At 41.2% G+C, this 24,153-nt stretch overlaps 1 protein-coding gene across 1 annotated transcript in view; it reads right to left on the reverse strand.

Annotated features, from left to right (window-relative positions):
- The window catches only part of LOC129639997 (phosphatidylinositol-binding clathrin assembly protein-like), a 40,589-nt gene continuing 16,436 nt past the window's right edge, over positions 1 to 24,153 (reverse strand). Inside the window, exons 7-14 of the mRNA XM_055565272.1 lie at positions 23,684 to 23,790; positions 22,744 to 22,800; positions 13,838 to 13,917; positions 12,991 to 13,067; positions 8,029 to 8,112; positions 7,895 to 7,925; positions 2,049 to 2,175; positions 1 to 9 (exon numbers count right to left, since the gene is read on the reverse strand). Coding sequence (XP_055421247.1) covers positions 1 to 9; positions 2,049 to 2,175; positions 7,895 to 7,925; positions 8,029 to 8,112; positions 12,991 to 13,067; positions 13,838 to 13,917; positions 22,744 to 22,800; positions 23,684 to 23,790 — 572 coding nt within the window. The remainder of the gene's footprint in view (positions 10 to 2,048; positions 2,176 to 7,894; positions 7,926 to 8,028; positions 8,113 to 12,990; positions 13,068 to 13,837; positions 13,918 to 22,743; positions 22,801 to 23,683; positions 23,791 to 24,153) is intronic.

Below are 24,153 nucleotides of genomic sequence, written 5' to 3' on the forward strand. Positions count from 1 at the left end.
TCACTCATTCTGCAAAACAGAAAGAGAGAGATTTAAAGAACCAAATAGAGCCTCAAGGACCAGCTGGGACAACATCTAAAGCTCTAATATTTGTGTTATTAGAGTCACGGAAAGGGAAAAGAATCAGTGCAGTAATAATGGCAGGAAATGTTCCAAGTTTGAGAAAAGACAAAACCAAAGACTCAAGTTGTATGAACCTGAAAATAATACCCCGCCCTGCAAATCCATGCCAAAGCAAATTCATAATCAAACTTCTCAAAATGAAACAGCAAAAATTTTGAAAAAATGATGCAACATCTATGATTATGATGACTATGTATTTTTCATCAGAATCACAGGAGCTATTAATAGCTTAGTGAACATAAATTTGGCCCACATTATGTTGCTTCTTCATTTTGTGATTTTTTTTCCCTTGAAACCCCAAACTTTCTTGCTAAACTCTTCCTAGGTGCATAGCCACATATTTGCTCAGTACATTTCAAAATTACTTCTTCCAAAATCCTATCAAAATTCTCATTCCTAAATGCAGCTCTGTTGCATATAAGAACAAAGTTACTATGTACTCAGAGTGAATGTGCAGTTGGTTATATCATTGGAGCAATTAAGTTTTAAAGCAAAATTGTGCAAAAATAGCAGGTGCACATCATTTAAGTCCTTGGGGCCAGATGTGTTTTGGAATTCAGAATGTTTTACACATAGAACATGCTAGTAATACCCCACAGGGACTGAAATAGCACCCTGTAATGAAACACACTAATATTTATTTTTGTACCAAAATGCAAATGCCAAATTTACATATGAATATTTACACTTAGTAAGATAAACAATGACTGTAGCCTCATTATAGTTCAAGTACAGTTCTGTGACCAAAAGCGTTTGCTGCAAACTTAACAAATCTTGTTTCCTGGAGTTTTTTGAATTTTATATTTGCAGACAATTTATTGGGGACCCATATTTCAACCTTCAACTTATCAGCAACTCCTATCAATCATATCTGCAGATCAAGCTTCTTGAAATTCTTTCTTTAGATCTACTGCCAACATTCTAGCATTCTAGACCAGATTATTCTAAATCTCTGGCCTGGATGACTTGAAAAGACTTCTAATTGACTTCCCTGATCTGTCTTATTTCCCTACTAATCATCTTCCACTCTCCTCCCAGACTAATCTTTCAAAACTGTAAAAAGGACTGTGTGGTAGCTTTGACTCCCCACTGCTTATATAACAAAGCCTAAATTTCTATACAAGTTCCTACAAGATCCAGTAACTCTAAGCTTGAGCTTTATCTCTTGTTGCACCCATCATCCATGACAGTATGCCCATGCTAAACTACTCCAAGTTCCCAGAATAACCCACCAAGCTTCCATTTGCCAACCAGTTACTGTCAATCCACCTCATCTCCTTTTCCCTCACGTTCAGCTTCTTTATCAAAGTAGCCCACACACCCTGTGAAGTCTTCATTCCACTTGGAATAGTCAGTGCCTCTAATTGATGACATGTCTATCTACCCTTGCAGCCCCTGTATCTTGACCTGTCAGCCTGCTGCCTAAATGCCTAATAGATGCTCAAGAAATGTGGAGCAAAGCTGGGTAACTCTGTAGCTCTCTCCCCATCATGGAATCCACTCTTCCACAAAAAGAGGAAGAGTGAGCTCAGCCTGTCTACAGCAAATATTAGCAGAATACATAGATGGGATGGGGAGGGAGGTGGGAGGAGGGTTCAGGATGGGGAACACATGTACACCCATGGCTGATTCATGTCAATGTATGTCATTTAATAAAGTCTTTTAAAAAAACTGATGAAAAATAAAACATTTCTAGGAGTGCCTGGCAGTCCAGTGGTTAGGACTCAGTGCTTTCACTGCTGAGGGCCCAGGTTCAGTCCCTGGGTAGGGAAATAAGATCCCAAAAGCCATGCAGTATGGGCAAATAAAAAAGAGAGAGAGAGAGAGAAGACATTTCTTGCTTGACCTACTTCCCTAATACAAATGTATATGCTACCTGTATATATCAAAAAAGAAAGAAGGTAGTAATACATCAGACACATTACCATGTAGGAGATGGAAGAAACAGAAACTGGGTCCCAGATGGTTGACATGCAGGTGCAGTTACTCAACTGCCAGTTCATTTCACTGGTCATTTCCATCTCTGAGGGGTGACGCCACTTCACATCAGATCTAAAGGGCAATTGATAAATCAGCTCACTTTGGGAGATGACAAGTCTACCGTGTAAACATCTAGTCAGGACATAGCCTTTGAGACAATGCTTATGCTCATCAATAGGTAAAAGATTAATATGAAGGAACCAGTAAAAAAGGTAAAAAAAATAAAAGACCGTGGCTATTTTCTACATGAAATTAAGGTATCATTACAAAGCTACATATTTCAGTTTAGTTTTTATTTTATTTCTTAGTTTTTACTTTATTTTATTTATTTTTTAAAATTTTATTTCAGTCGCTAAGTCATGTCCAACTCTTTGCAACCCCATGGGCTGCCATATCCCAGGCTTCCCTGTCCTTCACTATTTCCTGGAATTTGCTCAAACTCATGTCCATTGAGTCAGTGATACCATCCAGCCATCTCATCCTCTGTCATCCCCTTCTCCTCCTGCCCTCAATCTTTCCCAGCATCAGGGTCTTTTCCAATGAAAAGACCAGGTGCCGAAGTATTGGAGCTGTGTAACCCACTCCAGTGTTCTTGCCTGGAGAATCCCGGGGACAGGGGAGCCTGGTGGGCTGCCGTCTATGGGGTCACACAGAGTTGGACACGATTGAAGTGACTTAGAAGTAGCAGCAACCTTGACTAAACAACTTAAACTCTTTATTTGTAAAATTAAGATAAACTATGATTCATAGAATTAGAGTTATTAAGAGAATAAATAATGTAACACATGTACTATTTTGTATAAATAAGAGAATAAATACAGCAAAAAGGAAACAAACTCTTATTGAACTCTTACTAGGCTCTGTGTTAAGTGTTTTCACAATATTAAATATTTAGTTTTCATAATAACTGTGTGAAGTAGGTATCATAAAGTCTCGTTTTATGGATGAGGAGACAAGACTCTCAGAGAGGGCAAATAACTTGCTCAAAGTCTTATAGTCAATTAGTGGCAGGCCTAGAAGCCCATATTCTATATCACTGGTAAAGGTTATTATCCCTGTTTTCTTCATCTATTTCAACTCCTCTACCAAATTATATAATAATCTATTCTGTATACACTTTAGTTTTAATTCTAAGATATGTTTCTTGTCTCTACAAGCTCATCTTTATTTTGTATTCATAATTTGATTTATTAAAATTTAGTTTTTATCCAAGTAATCCAGAGTTTAAAAAGTCAAATAGTGCTAAAAGACCTAAAACCAAAACACCAGTCATCACAAAAGCAGCCACTCTTTTCCTTATGGTATTTAATTCCATAATCATAAAGAAGATGTTTATGCTACTATGTCTTCCCCTCTCACTCCGCTATATCTTGACAATACAGGCCCCAGCTCTAGAGCAAGACTGCCTGGGTTCAAATTCCATTTCAGTCATTTCATATATGTATGTTGGAGAAGTTACAGAATCTGTGTATCTCAGTTTCTGCATATGTTAAATGTGAATTCATTGCATTCATTCTACAAATACCCATTCAATATCTAGTAGGTGCAAGGCAGCATCCTTAGTGTCTTATATAAAACAGATGGAAATATTTGCTTTCATGGAGCTTATAATCGAGTGGAAATAATAACTTTCCCAAGTAGAAAGACTGAGTCATCATGTGTAAAATACTTAGGATGAACAGTATCTGGCTCAGAGGAAACAAATCTTAGCACCATATAATATGTCATTTTGATTTTTGTCCTGGAGATCTATCTACATCCTTCTATTCCATTCCAAATTAGCTTCTGTACAAGTAAATACAACCCTTGGACTTCCATTGTTATACTGGGAATTCCCTCCACCTCTTTAAGTAGGGCTCTCTGTTTCCCTGAAACCCATGTGTTCCTCTTTCTTAATTTAAGAAAACCACTGTTTTGTTGGAGCACATGCTGTGGGATCTTTCTCAGCAAAGGTTCTTGGTAGGCATTTTTTTTTTTTAACTTTTGGGTGTCTGAATCTATCCCTTATATTTCCTTGAGAGCTTGATCCCTCTTATTTCCTCACCTCTGATAGCAATTATTATCAACTCTACCTCCAAAATATGTCCCAGGGGTGTCCACTTTCCATTATACCCCCTGCATGACCACCATTCCAGACAGAGTATTTCATGTGCACACTCAAAGCAGTCTGTACAGGTAGTGGAATTTTTAAATATATTCCTGGATTTTATTTGTGAATATTTTATGTACAATTCTGATATTTATAATTAATAAGTGAGCTTAGTCAGTAGTTTCCATTCTTTGCTCTATCTTTTTGGGCTTTCATATTAAAGTTACAGGCTTCCTTTGTGGCTCAGATGGTAAAGAATCCACCTGCAATGCAGGTAGACCTGAGTTCAATCCCTGGGTCAGGACGATCCCCTGGCAAAGGAAATGGCAACCCACTCCAATATCCTGGCCTGGATAACCCTATGGACAAAGGAGCCTGGCGGGCTACAGTCCATGGGGTTGCAAAGAGTTGGACATGACTGAGCAACTAACATATTAAATTTATGTCATTTTCTAGACTGTATTGTAGATCATCCCTCTTCTCAATAGCCTGGAATTGAAATCGCTTACTCTTCTCCAAGCCAGGCTTCAGCAATACGTGAACTGTGAACTTCCAGATGCTCAAGGTGGTTTTAGAAAAGGCAGAGGAATCAGAGATCAAATTGCCAACATCTGCTGGATCATCAAAAAAGCAAGAGAGTTCCAGAAAAACATCTATTTCTATTGACTATACCAAAGCCTTTGACTGTGTGGATCACAATAAACTGTGGAAAATTCTTCAAGAGATGGGAATACCAGACCACCTGACCTGCCTCTTGAGAAACCTATATCCAAGTCAGGAAGCAATAGTTAGAACTGGACATGGAACAACAGACTGGTTTCAAATAGGAAAAGGAGTACGTCAAGGCTGGATATTGTCACCCTGCTTATTTAACTTATATGCAGAGTACATCATGAGAAATGCTGGGCTGGAAGAAGCACAAGCTGGAATCAAGATTGCTGGGAGAAATATCAATAACCTCAGATATGCAGATGACACCACCCTTATGGCAGAAAGTGAAGAGGAACTAAAGAACCTCTTGATGAAAGTGAAAGAGGATACTGAAAAAGTTGGCTTAAAGCTCAACATTCAGAAAACGAAGATCATGGCATCCGGTCCCATCTCTTCATGGGAAATAGATGGGGAAAGAGTGGAAACAGTGTCAGACTTTATTTTTGGGGGCTCCAAAATCACTGCAGATGGTGACTGCAGCCATGAAATTAAAAGATGCTTACTCCTTGGAAGGAAAGTTATGACCAACCTAGATAGCATATTAAAAAGCAGAGACATTACTTTGCCAACAAAGGTCCATCTAGTCAAGGCTATGGTTTTTCTGGTGGTCATGTATGGATGTGAGAGTTGGACTGTGAAGAATGCTGAGCACCGAAGAATTGATGCTTTTGAACTGTGGTGTTGGAGAAGACTCTTAAGAGTCCTTAGGACTGCAAGGAGACCAAACCAGTCCATCCTAAAGGAGGTCAGTCCTGGGTGTTCATTGGAAGGACTGATGCTAAAGCTGAAACTCCAATACTTCGACCACCTCATGTGAAGGGTTGACTCATTGGAAAAGACCCTGATGCTGGGAGGGATTGGGGGCAGGAGGAGAAGGGGACAACAGAAGATGAGATGCCTGGATGGCATCACTGACTCGATGGACGTGAGTCTGAGTGAACTCCGGGAGTTGGTGATGGACAGGGAGGCCTGGCGTGCTGCAATTTATGGGGTCACAAAGAGTCGGACACAACTGAGTGACTGAACTGAACTCTTTAAGGATAGATAAAGCTCAACTTCATGTGACAATGGGCCTATGCATGTTTCTGCTTCTTCTTGGATGAATTCTGTCATTATATTTAATTTGGAAAACCATCAATTTCCTTTAGATTTTCAAATATGTTGTTACCAAACAGTTGAACAAACTATTGATGTATAATTGTTTTAATCTCTCCTACATCTGTGGTTTTGTCAGCCCTCTTATTCCTCACCTTGTATACATTCTCCTTTCGGTTTAATCAGAGGAGCTTATTTTATTGGACTTTAAATCATTGTTTTGGATTTATTATTCCTGCAATTTTATTAATTTAAGATTTTATCTTTATAAATTTTATCTTTGTAATATATTTTTATTAGTTTAGATGTTTTTTCTTAAGATAAAATTAAGTTCTTATTAATCTATCTTTTTTAACAATGATGATTTTTTTTCTATTCAGCTTTCACATTGCCCCATTAACTCTGATATTAAGTTCTCTTTTTCATCACCTCCAGAACTAGAGAGCATATTAAAAGGCAGAGACATCACTTTGCCAACAAAGGTCCATATAGTCAAAGCAATGGTTTTTCCAGGAGTCATGTATGGATGTGAGAGCTGGACCATAAAAAAGGCTGAGCACTGAAAAATTGATGGTTTTGAACTATGGTGCTGGAGAAGACTCTTGAGAGTCCCTTGGACTGGAAACAGATCAAACCAGTCCATCCTAAAGGAAAGGAACCCTGAATACTCACTGGAAGGACTGATGCTGAAGCTGAAGCTCCAATACTTTGGCCACCTGATGTGAAGAGCCAACTCAGAAAAGATTCTGATGCCCAGAAAGATCGAAGGCCGGAGGAGAATTGGGCCGAGAGGATGAGATGGTTGGATGGCATCACCGACTCAATGACATGAGTTTGAACAAACTCCAGGAGATAGTGAAGGACAGGGAAGTCTGGTGTGCTGCAGTCCATGGGGTTGCAAAGAGTTGGACACAACTTAGCGACTGAATGACAAAGATAATTGATAACTTCCCTTTTGATTTCCTGTTTGGCAAAAGGATTGTGTTCTATGCATAGTTGCTCAGTCGTGTCTGACTCTTTTCAACCTGTGGACTGTAGCCCACCAGGCTCCTCTGTCCATTGGGATTCTTCAGGCCAGAATACTGGAGCAGATTGTCATGCCCTCCTCCAGGGGATCTTCCCAACCCAGGGATCGAACCCAGGTCTCCCACACTGCAGGCGGATTCTTTACCATCTGAGCCACCAGGGAAGCCCAACGTGTCCTGCAATTCGCATTAATTCTTGCCAAAGGATTACTGATTCATTCAGATTTTCATGGTCAACTTTTCATTAATTAGATATAATTTTATTGGATTATGATAAAATGTAGTCCATAAAATTCTTTGTTTGTTTGTTTGTTTGTTTTTAAGATTTTCTTTGGGATTCCTTGGAAGAAAATGAACATTTTGCTTTAAGTATTAAGCTTTGTGTATACACTATTAAGACTGTTCTATCTCCCAAAATAGTGTCTTATTCTGTTGAGTGCTTTTAACCTTACATTCCACACCATTTCTTGTTAATATTATCAGTTCGGCCTTCCTCTGATTTCCATTTGCCCTTTTTTTTTGTGGCAATTTTTTGGCAAAAACGTAGGGAATCACTCACTGAAGTAATGCTGATTACCTTACAATGCTGAGGAGCTCCAACTGGTAGTTTTATTGTCTTTGTTTAATAAAGTAATAAAATAAGTATCAATCATTTACTACAGTTTCTACCATAAAGTAAGAAAATAACCAAGAATACAAAGAACTACAAAGAATGCCAATACATAAGACATACTTAGCCAAAGAAGAGCCTTCAGACAAACCATGAAGGGTTAAATCAAAGTAAAAAATGACCTTTTTTTCTAGGTGCTATGCTCATCAGTCCCTTCCTCTAACATGTATTTATTGGCTGTCTTTTTTTAAAATAACTCACCTGTTAACTGCGCTTTCTCCAAAGTTAAGATCTGTTTTATAAAACAAACACAAATTTCATATTATTTTATGTAAATACTATTAAAATGCATATAAATATATATGTAAAATATTAGTTTAAAAATAGATGCTTACTTTCTACAAGGCTAACAACTGAACCGTCCAGGTCATTTGCTACAACTTTTTCATTTTGCTGTCTGGCTTCAACATGTTTGCGGGCTTGTGAAGGCAATGTTGGTTGTCATAAAGCACAGAGAAAAGAATCTGAAAATAAGAACCAGACGAAAACCTAAACCAAATTTCCATCAATACAGTAATGAGATATCTATGTCTATACCTTCCCATTACAAAGTAACAGTACTTTAAATTACTAGGCTAATTAGTATAAATAAGGTCATTTAAAATTATTTGTTAAATTTAAATTGAGCACTTGTTATGTGCTAGACACTGTACTAGGTGCTAAAGATACAGCTGTGAATAAAGAAGATAAAAATCTCTGCCTTCATTTAGCTTACGTTCCGTTGGAGACCAACAATAACCAAGATGAAGTATGTAACATGTTAAAGTGCAAGTCGCTCAGTCGTGTCTGACTCTTAGCGACCTGATGGACTGACTATACAGTTCATGGAATTATCCAGGCTAGAATACTGGAGTGGGTAGCTGTTCCCTTCTCTAGGGGATCTTCCCAATCCAGGGAATGAACCCAGGTCTCCTGGATTGCAGGCAGGTTCATTACCAGCTAAGCCACCAGGGAAGCCCAAGAATACTGGAGTGTGTAGCCTATCCCTTCTCCAGCAGATCTTCCCAACCCAGGAATTGAACTGGGGTCTCCTGCATTACAGGCAGTTTCTTTACCAGCTGAGCTACCAGGGAAGCCCACATAAAACTGTTAGATGGTAATAAGTGCTAAGGAAAAAATAGCAGGGAAAGGAATATAATATGTTTGTGGGAGAGTGGGCATTTAAATTTTAGACAAGAAAGGCTCACTGAGAAGGGGACTTTTATATAAAGACCTGAAGCTTGTAAAGAGTGACCCATGCAAATCCACCAGAAGGAACAGCATAAACAGCCCTGAAGAAACACTGTGCTTGGTGTATTTGAGGAACAGTGACTCCAGTGTATCTGGAGTCAAAGTGGTCAGAGTCAGAAGGTGATGAATGGGTTTGTAAGGAATTGGTTTTCACTCTCAGGCTGCCATTTCAGCCCAAGGTCTCTGAGATGGGAAAGTCACTGGAGGGATTTGAACAGACAGAATCTCTCTGACTACAAGGAGATCCAACCAGTCCATCCTAAAGGAGATCAGTCCTGGGTGTTCATTGGAATGACTGATGTTGATGCTGAAATTCCAATACTTTGGCCACCTGATGCGAAGAGCTAACTCATTGGAAAAGACCCTGATGCTGGGAAAGATTGAGGGCAGGAGGAGAAGGGGACAACAGAGGATGAGATGGTTGGATGGCATCACTGACTCAATGGACATGGGTTTGAGTGGACTCCAGGATTTGGTGATGGGCATGGGGTCACAAAGAGTCAGACATGACTGAGCAACTGAACTGAACTGAATATCTCTGATTTGTATTTTAATGGGATCATTCTGATTGGTATGTAAATAGTGGACTGCAGAGGGCAAGGGTAGAAGCAGAAAGCCCTTGCGGTAGTGTAGGTGATGGTAACTCTGACTACAGTGGTCAGCTTTTACATACATTTTGAAGGTAAAGTCAAAACATTCCCTCATGTATTGGATGTGGGTGTGTTACAGAAATAAAGGAATCAAGATGACTCCAAGCCTGAGTTGCATTGGTCCTAGTCACATTCTTCCTGGAAGAAATGAGTCGCTATTTGCCATTAACTGACATGGGGGAAAACCATGGATAAAGGAGGCTTGGGGTCAAGGGTCAAAAGCTTAATTTTGGACACATGGAGTTTGGGAACCCTACTAGATGTTCAAGTGCTATCACAGAATGGACACTTGGATATACAAACCTGGAGTTCAGGAGCAGTGGCTGCAGCTGGGAGTTCTTATCATGTAAATGGTATTTAAGGCCATTGACTTGGATGAGGTCATCTAGGGAATGAGTGTATATGGATAAAGAAGAGAGATGAGCAGGAATCAGTGGAAAACAGTCTAAGGGAGGCAAGAGTTAGACAAGAAGAAAACCAACAGGGAAACTGAAGAAAATGTAACAAAGAAGAGGGAGTCATGAGTCATGTCCAGTAAGATGAAGGCTGAGAAATTACCACTTTATTTGCAACCTAGAGGCCACTGGTGACTTTGACTAGAGCCATTTTAGTGGTGTGGTGGGAACAAAACCCTCATTAGTACTACACAACTATTAAAGTATCAATACTTAAAGTAGTTTAAGAGAAAGCAGGGAAAATGTGAACACACCTTTCTTTTTTTTTGTCTTTTTTTAAAATTTAAATTTATTTATTTTAATTGCAGGCTAATTACTTTACAATATTGTATTGGTTTTGCCATACATCAACATGAATCCGCCTTCTTAACTACAAGAACAAGCAGACAAAATAATCAGTGAAAATACAGAGGATTGAACAACAGAATTAAAAACCTCAGCAGGACACAGTTTTCAAGTGCACATTAAATATCTACCAAAAATCATGGTTATATACTTGTCCATGAGGCAAGTATCAACAAATTTCCGAAGTATTAAAATATAGAGAAGGTGCTCTGACATAGTGCAAGTAAGCTATACTTCAATAACTACAAAAAAGGTAATTAGAAGGGTCTCATATACACGAACTTTTAAATATATACTTCTAAGTAACACATGGGCCAGGTCCTGTTCTAAGCATTCTACATTTATATTGACTCTTTTATCTTGACAGGAACCTTCTGAGGATAAGGACGCTGAGTCACAGAGCAGTTAAGTCACATAGTCCATGAATGACAGAGTGAAAATTAAAGTCAAGTACTCTGGTTCCATGGCCAGTATTTTTATTTCACAGTGACTGAAGAGAAAAAGTAGTTTCAGCTGGCCACACAGTTTTTGATACAACTGGCTCAAGAAACGAGCATTAGGCAGCCAAAACTAAGTGCTCACAGAGAAGGTGATGGCACCCCACTCCAGTACTCTTGCCTGGAAAACCCCATGGATGGAGGAGCCTGGTGGGCTGCAGTCCATGGGGTCGCAAAGAGTCAGAAACGACTGAGCAACTTCCCTTTCACTTTTCACTTTCATGCATTGGAGAAAGAAATGGCAATCTACTCCAGTGTTCTTGCCTGGAGAATCCCAGGGACGGAGGAGCCTGGTGGGCTGCCATCTATGGGGTCAAACAGAGTCAGACACGACTGAAGTGACTTAGCAGCAGCTAAGTGCTCATGACAGCATGGGCAGAGATCACCAGAAGCCAGTTTTGGGCTGTTGGGACTCAGGCAGAGACATTACTTTGCAGACAAAGGTCCATCTAGTCAAAGCTATGGTTTTTCCAGTGGTCATGTATGGATGTGAGAGTTGGACTATAAAGAAAGCTGAGCGCCAAAGAATTGATGCTTTTGAAATGTGGTGTTGGAGAAGACTCTTGAGAGTCTCTTGGACTGCAAGGAGACCAAACCAGTCCATCCTGAAGGAAATCAGTCCTGAATATTCATTGGAAGCACTGATACTGAAGCTGAAGCTCGCTCCAATACTTTGGCCACCTGATGCGAAGAACTGACACATTTGAAAAGACCCTGATGCTGGGAAAGATTGAAGATGGGAGGAGAAGGGGATAACAGAGGATGAGATAGCTGGATGGCATCACCAACTCAATAGACATGAGTTTGAGCAAGCTCTGGGAGTTGATGGACAGGGAGGCCTGGCATGCTGCAGTCCATGGGGTCGCAAAGAGTCAGTCACGACTGAGTGAATAACTGTTTTATGTTTAACCTTCTTAAAAGCACTAATGATCCCAAAACCATAGGGCCTCAGAAAAAGTCCTTCTTTTGGAAATGAAGCAAATGTTTACCATACATTTAGTGTTACTCAAAGGACTTACGTTCATCATAGTTTTGGTCAAAGTCACCCATTGGAAATGCAGAAAGTGTGTCCATTGAGAAAATATATACAAAAGAAAAATTAAAAAACATCATTTAAAATAGACAGTTTAAGTCTTCAAGTTAAATTAAGAGCAAGCAAATTTTAATACATATAAACCCCATGAGAGTATACCTCATTACTACAGGAATTTTTGTCTAGCATAGAGGGCCAAGTAATATCACTGAAATATAATCAGCCATTAAAAAAAACAGTATATGGCTGATTATGTGCAGTCATGTACCAGTAAATGTACAACAACCAGCTATCTAGGAAAAGGCCTGTTTTGTCGCATCCGTCCATTTATTTCTGTGGTATAAATGCTTACATCACAGCCAATTTCAAGTTACCACTGTGTCATCAACTAGCTTCCAGATTTCCTGAGACAATAGCAGTTGGGCTCCTGCAAGCTGGTCTGAGTTGTATCTTGTATACTCACTGAGTATAAGGCTAACTAACCTTTGGACTTCCCTGGTAAGCAAGACTTGCTCCACGTACAGACATCACACTTGATTTATGTATGTATTATGTGTTTACTTTTTAACACTTATCTTCTAAGTAATATTTGAAGGTACAAAATTCAGAAATTACAAAAATGGATACAGTGAAGACTCGCTCACCCATCCCTTTCCATTTTATTCATTTCTCAGATATCCTTCCAGAAATATTCTCTAAGAAATTAAAGAAATATATATGCTTTCTTTTTTGTTTTTAAAAAGAATAAGCAATAGCATACTATACACTGTTTCCCACCTTGCTCATTTTCTATTCAACAATAGAAAATACATGTATTTTACAATACATGTTGGAGGTCATTCCATTCCAGTGCCCCTTATAGAGGGTCATTTTGTTATTACAATGTTGTAAGGTATATCCTTGTTCATATGACATTTCACAACTATGAATATATATGGGATAACTTCCTAGAAATGAAGTTGCTAGGTCAAAGATTGCTTTAGGAAGAGGCGGCACATATAGTGAGTGGTTAGGAAATTAAAGAATTAAAGATTCTAATCCTGCCCTCAATTATCACTGTCATAATCATAGAACAGAGTCATATCACCTGAAAACCTGACTTTGCTTGCTGAGGTTCTCACAACTGGACCGTTTGGTATGGAGGGAATCAATGCACGCTGCATGCTAAAGAGATCACAGGAAAGATGAGTCATGCTAGGCAATCAAGAGAGATACAAATATCCTACCTGGCTGAGCCTGCATTTCTTTCATTTATTTATCTATCCATTCTATTATATACTAACTACATACCTACCTATGATAAAGAGATAATTAATAGTCAACAGACTTGTCTAGTAGAGGTTGATAGTATAAATCAAATATAATTAACATAACCTTAAAAAGTAGACTGAATGAATAATACATGACCCTGATAGAAATCTTTGAACAATACTGAAAAGGACAAAACAGGAAGCTGAAATCAACCATGATTATTCTACTCAGAAATAGCTAACATGAATATTTTGAAGTGATGCACCTCAAAGTTTATATTATTTAATTTGTATGTATGTAGAAGAGTACATGTATGTTTGTGGATAAACAGTTTGCCATACCATTAAATAATCATCCACAATAGTTAATTCTCCCTAGCAGAGTCCCTAAGGGAATAAATCAAATTCTTCAAAGAGAGGTTCTTCTAGGGCCAACTTATGACTTTCAGAATCATTCAGTATAACAAAAGATGTTCCTCTGGGAGGCCGACAACTCTGTGAAGAGTATGGAATCCCACAAAAGATTGAAAACCTCTATTCCATATTATCATTAAAAAATGGCTATATACTATTTCACCATATTTAAAGCCCAAAATTTCTTTAGTCAATCAGATGTTGCTAAACTAAGACAAATTATTTAGATGAAAACAAAATTAATCTATATTACGAAATTTATCAACTTACCCATAAGGAGGTAGAATGTCATGTTTGTCCTCCAGAGAAGCCAAATGCTGTTTTAGTGCTTCAAGTAAACTGTAGGGTGCCTAAAGATAATTAGGAAAAAGTTGTTTTTTGATAGTTATTAGCAAATTCAGACTCTCTGATATCATGAAAAGTTTCTGAAAAACAATTAGGACACCTGTCCAGCAAATGATTAAAGTGAAATCATTGCTACAAGTAAATTCATTCTTAAAAGTAGCATCTTGGTATGAAATCAGATTTTCAGACTATGCTTTTACATACCTTTTTAAAGAAACAACAAAAGTCCCTTAAGATGATCAAACAGCTGCTAAAATATCTGTCTCCTTTGGAAACGACACTGGGCTTGAAATTATTCATTACTTATGGCTCTTTCATGAGTCACTAGATTATTAGATAAATTTCAGTAAAACATTAAGCCTAGTGGGGAAGAGGGAGAGGAGGAGAGAAGAAAACAGAGAGACAGAGAAAGAAACACAGCAGGGAACAGAGAAGCTCATTCATGGTCTCTGGTCTCCCCTGGAATGTCACCTCCTCAACCAGGATTTCCTTGGGTGTCCTAGAGAAAACAGTACCTACCAACAATCTCTTTACCATCACCACCTTTTTTTTTCTTCATGGCAATGATCATCCTTGAAATTATAGGTTTCATTCTGTGTATGTTTATTGCCTGTCTCCTTGCAGTAAAATATAAAACTCTAAGGGACTGATGTTGAAGCTGAAACTCCAATACTTTGGCCACCTGATGTGAAGAGATGACTCATTGGAAAAGACCCTGATGCTGGGAAAGATTGAAGGTGGGAGGAGAAGGGGGTGACAGAGGATGAGATGGTTGGATGGCATCACCGACTCAACGGACATGAGTTTGGGTAAACTCTGGGAGATGGTGATGGACAGGGATGGACTGGCATGCTGCAGTCCACGGAGTCACAAAGAGTTGGACACGACTGAGTGACTGAACTGAACTGAACTGAAAAAGACAGCAATTTTGTCTGTTCATTGATGAATCTTGGTGTTTGGCATATAATAACTGCTTAATTGGTATTTGCCAAATGAATGTGGATGCATCCTTTCATTTTCCACTCCAATTAAAGATGGGAGAAGTGTGTTTCTTACATAAGGTCAATTCCCAACCAGGGTTCTGTGTGTCCCAGTATGTCTCCCCTGATCCAATCACTCACTCCTCAGGAGGAGTTTGTTAATAAACTACTAGAAACCACCAGGCACAAAGAATACAGCAGGCCTCATGACCTGGGGTGTGGGAGAGGAGAGATAACAAATAACCAAACGAATAAATGTCAAATGAAAGCTGTGAAAAGTACTATGAAGGAGAGGTACATGATAATCGGTGTTTAGGTGAATCTGATCAAGTGAGGGATGAGAGACAAGCAAGCTGAACAACATAACAGCTGATATGAGAGCTGAGGGAGAAAAGTAGGATGGTATGAAATGAATGAGGATGACAGGGGGGCATATGGCACAGACCACAAGTAAAGGTGAACTATGTTGCCGGGGCAGGGAGAGCCAAGGGGAGCGTGGAGGAGATGAAACTGGGAGGGTTTTCAATGGTGCAAGACCTTAAACTCATGTCAACGTTGTGGCATTTGGACATTAACCTGAAAATTGTTGTTTTTCAGTCGCCAAGTCAGGTCCAACTCTTGGAGACCCGATGGACTGCAGCATGCCAGTCTTCCTTGTCACTCACCATCTCCCAGAGTTTTCCCAAGTTCATGTCCATTGTATCAGTGATGCCATCCAGCCATCTCATCCTCTGTCGCCCTCTTCTCTGCCTGTTCTCAATCTTTCCCAGCATCTGGGTCTTTTCCAATGATCCAGCTATTTGCATCAGGCAGCCAAAGTTTGGAGCTTCAGCTTCAGTATCAGTCCTTCCAAAGAGTATTCAGGGTTGATTTCCTTTAAGATTTACTGGTTTGATCTCCCTGCAGTCCAAGAGACTCTCAAGAGTCTTCTCTAGCATCACAGTTCAAAAGCATCAATTCTTCAGCGCTCTGCCTTCTTTAAGGTCCAGTTCTCACAACTGTACATGATTACTGGAAAGACCACAGCCTTGACTATTTGGACCTTTGTCAGCAAAGTGATGTCCTTGGTTTTTAACACACTGTCTAGGTTTAAAACTAAATATTAAAATAATTAAGATCATGGCACCCAGCCCCATCACTTCATGGCAAATAGAAGGGGAAAAAGCAGAAGCAGTGACAGACTTCCTATGCTTGGGCTCTAAAATCACTGCCCAAATTCCAGATGTTCAAGCTGGAGTTTGAAAAGACAGAGGAACCAGAGATCAAATTGCCAACATCCGCTGGATCATCGAAAAAGCAAGAAAGTTCCAGAGAAACATCTACATCTGCTTTATTGACTACACCAAAGCCTCTGACTGTGTGGATATCAACAAACTGTGAAAAATTCTTCAAGAGATGAGAATACTAGACCATCTGACCTGCCTCCTGAGAAACCTGCATGCAGGTCAAGAAGTAACAGTTAGAACCAGACATGGAACAATGGACTGGCTCCAAAGTGGGAAAGGAGTACATCAAGGCTGTATATTGTCACCCTGCTTATTTAATATATTCAGAGTACATCGTGCGAAAGGCTGGGCTGGATGAAGCACAAGCTGGAATCAAGATTGCCGGGAGAAATATCAATAACCTCAGATATGCAGATGACACCACCCTTATGGCAGAAAGTGAAGAGAACTAAAGAGCCTCTTGATGAAAGTGAAAGAGGAGAGTGAAAAAGCTGTCTTAACACTCAACATTCAGAAAACAAAGATCATGGCATCTGGTCCCATCACTTCATGGCAAATAGATGGGGAAACAGTGGAAACAGTGAGAGACTTTATTTGGGGGGGGCTCCAAAATCACTGCAGATGGTGACTGTAGCCATGAAATTCAAACACACTTGCTCCTTGGAAGAAAAGCTATGAGTAACCTAGACAGCATATTCAAAAGCAGAAACATTACTTTGCCAACAAAGGTCCGTCTAGTCAAGGCTATGGTTTTTCCAGTAGTCATGTATGGATGTGAGAGTTGGACTATAAAGAAAGCTGAGCACCAAAGAACTGATGCTTTTGAACTGTGCTGTTGGAGAAGACAGTTGAGAGTCCCTTGGACTGCAAGGAGATCCAACCAGTCAATCCTAAAGGAAATCAGTCCTGAATATACATTGGCAGGACTGATGCTAAAGCTGAAGCTCTAATACTTTGGCCACCTGATGCGAAGAACTGACTCATTTGAAAAGACTGATTCTGGGAAAGATTGAAGGTGGGAGGAGAAGGGGACAACAGAGGATGAGATGGTTGGATGGCATCACTGACTCGATGAACATGAGTTTCAGTAAACTCTGGGAGTTGGTGATGGACCGGGAAGCCTGGCATGCTGCAGTCCATGGGGTTGTAAAGAGTCAGACACGCCTCTTTGAACAACTGAACTGAACTGAAAATCACTGCAGATGGTGACTGCAGTCATGAAATTAGAAGACGATTTTTCTAGCAGGAAAGCTATGACAAACCTAGACACCTTGAGAATACTGGATGACTACTGGATGGCTTTGAAGTGAGGAATGAAATGATTAGATCTGTATTGTGAAAGTTCTCAGACCAGCATCCTGGTTGCATTGCATAAAGCAATCAGCAGGGGGCAAAGTACATGGACGTAGAGCAGCGGAGAAGTGAGCTGAAGCTAGTTCTTGAGCTTAAGGTGGCAGAGACCAACCCCAATGCGGCTGAACTAGCAGCTGGAAAAGGGTTTAACGAAGGAAATGTTCACAGAGGTGTGGCAGGGCTAAGGGACCATTCTGAGAGCAACAGGGATAATGGCACAAAAGTTATCAAGAAGGGCAACACTTATCCTCCAATTAAATTAAAAAAATTTTTTTAAAAGAAAAGCAAAGCAGCAAACACATGAGTCTGAGAAGACTCAGAGGAGGCTGGGTATCACTCATGGGCTGCTGGGATGATGCAGCAAAGCAGAAATCTGTTCAGAGGAATTTCCCATCACACCAAGTATGGGGACAAGGAGAAGACTTCCCCACAGACGCCTCTTAAACACGTGGGCACTCTCAGCACAAAGGAATTGGCGAGTATGTCCCTAGCCAGAGGCCACAGGCCCCTGAGCAGCAGGGAAACTAGGAGGTCTGGAGTCCAGGGTGAGCTTCAAATGTTCAAACATACAAGATGGGAAAAAAAGAGGGAGAGGGACCCAAAATGATGAGGGGACTGCCAACATCAGCAGGGCAAACACACATGTACAGCAAAGGCACAAAGAATTTCTGGATCAGTCACTCAGTCATTCAACAAACACATGACAAAATTATAAACAGAGAGAAGTTGCCTTTCCCTGCACAATGTGGGTTGGAAACATTCTTTTTTCATCCAATTTGCTTTCCAACGATTCCAGCAAAAGGGTAGGCGGGAGGCTCTCCGAGCTCTTCTGGAAGCACCCAGTAGCCCTCTGCCCACCAAAACCATGGCCATGCCATCCGGTAGGTCCCCCTGAGTTTGGGCTCCTGGAACTCTGCTGAGGGGTGCAGCCCAGGTTTGAAGTGCTTGGGTGAAAAATGAATTGCAAGCAGTGCAGCCAATGCGTGAGTTTTAGGGGAGTTGAACCCAACACGAATGAAAGAGTGGGGAAGGGTGGCAAGAAAAGGGGTAGACCCAGACAGACACAACGGACAGCCACTCATGGAAGGATGCTCCATGAGCCAGAGACGGGGTTGAGACCGAGGAGGAAGGATCAGCCAAGGAAGTGAGGTAGACGCCTCTTCAGAAAACGAAGGGTTTAGCTGAGTCTGAACATGGGGAGCGTGCACTTAACATTTCCCTTCCTCCACGTAAAGTCAAGATTGTCGGAAGCATGAGAGAAACTAGCCAAGTGATGCAGAGGTGCAGAGGAAGACCTCCGCAGCCTTGCAGGGGTCGAACATCAAGATTGACTGCAAACGCTCCTCCCAAGGATGCATGGACCTTTCTCAAGGGGGCTGACCGAGGGGGCAAAGAGGAGGAAGGAAGGAAGACCTCATCTTGAACTTTGAATCAATATGTCATCAGAGGAGCCAGGGGACCATTCTTCTGGCTCTTTTCAAATGTGATCCATTGAATTAAAAGATCAAGTGACTCCCCGCCTCCCTCCCATCCCAGAGAGCCTTCGTCTCAGTCCATCCCGGGCTTTCCAGAATGCCCCAGAAAGCACATGCCCAGTGAGCAGCTCAGCCAGCCCAAGGCTGGGACAGATGACTCTCTGCACTGGCTGAGGGCCCCAAGCCAGTGTGCTGATAAGGAAGCCCTTGCAGTAAAAGCAGCTGATTCACGGGGCAAGGAGTGGAGACCTGCGTGATACTTGAACATCAAAGTGCCTCGCCTGACTTCTGTGGTCTCTCCCCCAGCCATCGATTTTGGTTTCTGATTCAGGGGTCCTGGGGATCCTAGGAACCAGGAAGAGTGGAGGTAAGGAGGACAGAGGAGGGTCTCATGGGAAGAAAGGATCTCTAACCGGGGTCTGTCTTGTCCAGATGGGCCCCTCCTCCAAAGCTCCGGCCGCAGGCACTGAGCACTGAAGGGGGCCAAGGCCAAGACGCCAAAGCCCAGTTCAACTGAAGCTTGTCTGCTGCCATGATGGGCCGATTCAACTGAAGCTGGTCTGTGTCACCATGTTGGGCTTCGAAATTCTCAGCAGGGGAACCATTCCCACCTTTGCCACCACCCTCAAGGAAGGGAGGTCAAGGCAGAGAAAGTCAGAGGATGATATCTGGGGAGATATCACTAATTATAGTGACTCTGGGCAATGAAATCCCATCTTCTCCTCTACTAAGGCAGACATTCTCATTGTCTCTCTGTCTGGTTAGTGGAATTCTCATTCCAGAAGCTGTGCCTTATAGCATCCAACAGTGGTTCCCATTGTGGACCATTTGATGGGGTTCAATGTCTGTGCAGAAAATAGGTCACTTTGGTACCTCTCCACACATGAAGGAATGCTTGTGAAGACACGTATGTTTCCCTCAAAGGTTTTTGAGAAGTCATCAGATAGACACTCCCTCCTTCTCCTGACACCAAACTCAACATTTCTTTGCAGCTGCAATGATCCTGTCCTCCCAAGGTCCATTGGGTTTTTTCTTCACAAGCTTCCCCCCATACATGCCTGACCACCTCCCATTCCTCCAGTCTCAACCAAGGCAGCTCTGCAACACCAGAGTCAGGCAGCAGGTTGTGCTAGAGTTAAGGACCTGACTTATGGGATGGGGAGACCTGGGGGATAGCCATGGAAGTTCTGAGTCCCCAGATTCCCCAGAAGGCTCTGAACTTGAAGAAGCTTTCTCCTCCTCCCTTGCTGGAGATGCTATGGAGAGTTCTACCCCCCCAAGTTGAATGCCTCATCAGGATATGTCCTCACCCCCTTCCTGGCCTCTAGGCCTCTAACTACAGTTAAGTCACAGCATTGCCAGCTGGGGACATGCTCCTCTACCTACATTCCAGTTAAAAACAGTAAAAATAAACAAGATCACCTCCTAGGAGGATTGCAGAAATCCGTGCCAATCTTAAAAGTAAAAAGGATGCAGGGGTGATGGTCCCTACTTTATCTCCATATAACTCACCAGTATGGCCCCCAAACCAGTCAGGCCCTGAAGAATGACAAGCCGCAGCATAATCAATCAAGTAGTAACCCAGTTGCAGCCACTATAGTTTCTTTGGTTTTTGTTGCTGTTGTTCAATTGCTCAGTAGTGTCTGACTCTTTGTGACCCCATGAAACGCAGCACGCCAGGCCTCCCTGTCCATCACCAACTCCCAGAGTTTACCCAAACTCAGGTCCATTGAGTCGGTGATGCCATCCAACCATCTCATCTTCTGTCATCCCCTTCTCCTCCTGCCTTCAAACTTTCCCAGCATCAGGGTCTTTTCTAATGAGTCAGCTCTTCGCATCAGGTGGCCAAAGGATTGGAGTTTCACCTTCAACATCAGTTCCCCTAATGAACACCCAGGACTAATCTCCTTTAGGATTGACTGGTTGGATCTCCTTGCAGTCCAAGGGACTCTCAAGAGTCTTCTCCAACACCACAGTTCAAAAGTATCACTTCTTCAGTGCTTAGCCTTCTTTATAATCCAGCTCTAACATCCATACATGGCTACTGGAAAAACCAAACCTTTGACTCTAAAGACCTTTGCCGGAAAAGTGATGTCTCTGCTTTTTAATATATTATCTAGGTTTGTCATAGCTCTTCAGTAGATGTAGGTTAATGTAGTCTCAGGAACATGGTATGTGGCTAACAGTCTGGTGAGTGCTGTGCTTTCCATTGCCATCTAAAGTATGAATCAGTAAGAGTTTGTGGGCAGATGAAATGGACAATGCTATACATTTATGATCCTGTTCAGGCTGTGTTAACTCTCTCAACCCATATGTTGGTCAGAATATGGTCAGAAGAAGTTTAGACCCTTTGGTTACCCCTCAGAATATTGCACTGATCTACTTCCATTCATGATGTCATGCTAAATGGACCAGATGAGCAGAAAGGGGACCTTGGAAAGTGATATGCACTCCAGGGGATGGGAGGTCAACCCTACAAAGATTCAGGAGGCTTCCATAGCAGTAAAATTTTTAGAGCATCAGCGGCCAGGGGTCTACCAGGAAATCCCATTCAAAATAGAAGATAAAGTGTTATCTCACACGTCTCACCATGAAAAAGGAAACATGAGTACTGGGAGGTCTCTTGGAGATCTGGAGACCAGGAAAGACTGCTTTGGCTCATATTCCAAATGACCTAAAGTAGCTTGCTGTGTTAGTCTGGGTCCCAGAGCGGGTCAGTAGGCTGGGCCTGCAACTCCTGCTGCTCGAGCCCTACAATACACGTGGGATGGAGAGCAGGCAGGTCCACAGGGCACCCACGGGCTGCATGAGCAGACTGCCAGACCCGCATTTCATCCTCACCTGCACCGCCTGCCATCTGAGGGATTCCTGACGAGAGACTTTGGGGGAAGGAAAAAGCCTGAGCTCATCTGATGCTCACAACTCTGCTGTAAGGCAGACAATAGCATCACCCTCATTCTGCATTTGCATAAAGGAGGCATAGAGAATGCAAATGAGTTGCTTGAGGTGACACACTTGAAAGGCAGATAACGCAGCCTCAAGTTTAAACTCACTGTTTGCAATACCTTGATATTTTCTTTTTTTTTTATTATTATTTTTTTATTTTAATTGGAGGCTAATTACTTTACCATTTTGTGGTGGTTTTTGCCCTACATTCACATGAATCAGCCATGGGTGTACATAGGTTCCCCATCCTAACCCTCCCTCCCACCTCCCTCCCCATCCCATCCCTCAGGGTCATCCCAGTGCAACAGCCCTGAGCACCTTGCCTCATGCATCGAACTTGGACTGGCGATCTATTTCATATATGATAATATACATGTTTCAATGCTATTCTCTCAAATCATCCCACCCTCGTCTTCTCCCACAGAGTTGAACAGTCTGTTCTTTACATTATACAGAGCAAAGTAAGTCAGAAAGAAAAACACCAATACAGTATATTAATGTATATATATGGAATTTAGATAGATGGTAACGATGACCCTATATGCGAGACAGCAAAAGAGACACAGATGTAAAGAATACCTTGCTATTTTCACCAATCAGTTCTGTCCACTGAAAAAGCATGTTGGAGTTGTTACACTATAAGTCACCATTTAGCACTCAGCGGGGAACGACCTCTTTTGTAAGACCTACAGCTCACAGACCTGTTCCAAAGACACAAGTCTATGTATATATAAGTAGAAATATAAATGTTACTCTCAGGGAAATGAAAATACACATGTAACCATACAGAAAATGATGGCATCTCAGGTGATAAACACAGCCCAAAGACAAAAAGCCACTTAAAGACAGACAAGAGATGTACTGACCTGAGAAAGATATGGAATGTCATTCTGGTCAATTCCAGCTTGCTGAAAATAGAAAAAAAAAGGGGAGGGTGGGGAGCAAACATTACAGCAAGGATTGTTAACAAAGAAAAGTAAGTGTGAGACCAATTTGTACACTAAAGAGAAAGGACTCCAAGAGCAAGAGTGCCTTGCTGGACTGGTACACACCCAGATCAAGAAAAATGGCAGGCTAAAGTATGTCTTGTGGGGCTTCCCAGGTGGCTTAGCAGTAAAGAATCCACCTGCCAATGAAGGAGACGCAGGTTTGATACTTGGGTCAGGAAGATCCCCTGGAGGAGGAAATGGCGACCCACTCCAGTTTTCTTGCCTGGGAAATCCTCTGGACAGAGGAGCCTGGTGGGCTACAGTCCACAGGGTCGCAAACAATTGGACAAAACTTAGCGACTGAGCAACAACCACAAAAGAATTCCTTGCACACTTAAGCATAAACTTATATTTGCTCTTAGGGTAAAATTTAAAAAGACCTGTCAGATTTTGAGTCTTTGTTGTTTTGTGAAGAGCTTGGCTTCATTTTGGATATCATACAAATGTGTTCTAACTTTTCAAACACTCAGAATTAGCTACTAGGGCAAACCTGTGGCCCACCTCATATGTTTCCTTATCTCACTGGTTTTAGAGCTGTTTCTGGTAGGAAGGTAAGCTTGGTATAAATTATCCTCAAGTCACAAACAGAAATCATTGTAAGATTGTTTTTGATCACAAGTGCACTGGAGGGTACATTTGAAGTACCTATTCCTAGTTTTTAGTTGTACTGTTTACAAAATAGTTAAAACTACCCATTTCTGTTTATGTGGCAGTGATTGTGGGGTGGAGGTATAGTTGTACAGGATACTAAACTAATACAGAAAATAGCACAAAAGCTGTGGCTAGAAATAGATTTCTGTACCTCTGCAACTTTAAGGAACTGTGCCAATTTGGTCATTCTTTCGAGGAACTTGATGTAAACATCCAAACTTTCCCTGCATTGCTTCTTTCCCATGTCAAAATATTTATCTAAAAATAGAAAAAAATGACAAAGTAGCCAGTATTTTAGCAATCCCAAGTTTAATTCCTTTCTGATGATTATATGTTAATTCTGGATATTATTTTAACTTCTTGAAAACAATTATAGTTTTAATCCAATAATGTTTTGCTTTATCAAACAACACTGCACATCTAAGTATAAACAACAGATTTTTTATACAGGAACTACTGCATGCTGAACACTGGTGCTGGTAATATATATGGCATTTAATAGCATACACATATAATTTAGATAGTTTTGTTTAATTTCTACAAATTCTAGCCTGGAATCTTTTTGATTAACATCAAGTTCTGATGGTCTCTGACAGAGAGGCTGTTATTTCCTACCCTTTA

Source organism: Bubalus kerabau, chromosome X (assembly GCF_029407905.1).
Source record: "Bubalus kerabau isolate K-KA32 ecotype Philippines breed swamp buffalo chromosome X, PCC_UOA_SB_1v2, whole genome shotgun sequence".
Taxonomy (NCBI): Eukaryota; Metazoa; Chordata; class Mammalia; order Artiodactyla; family Bovidae; genus Bubalus; species Bubalus kerabau.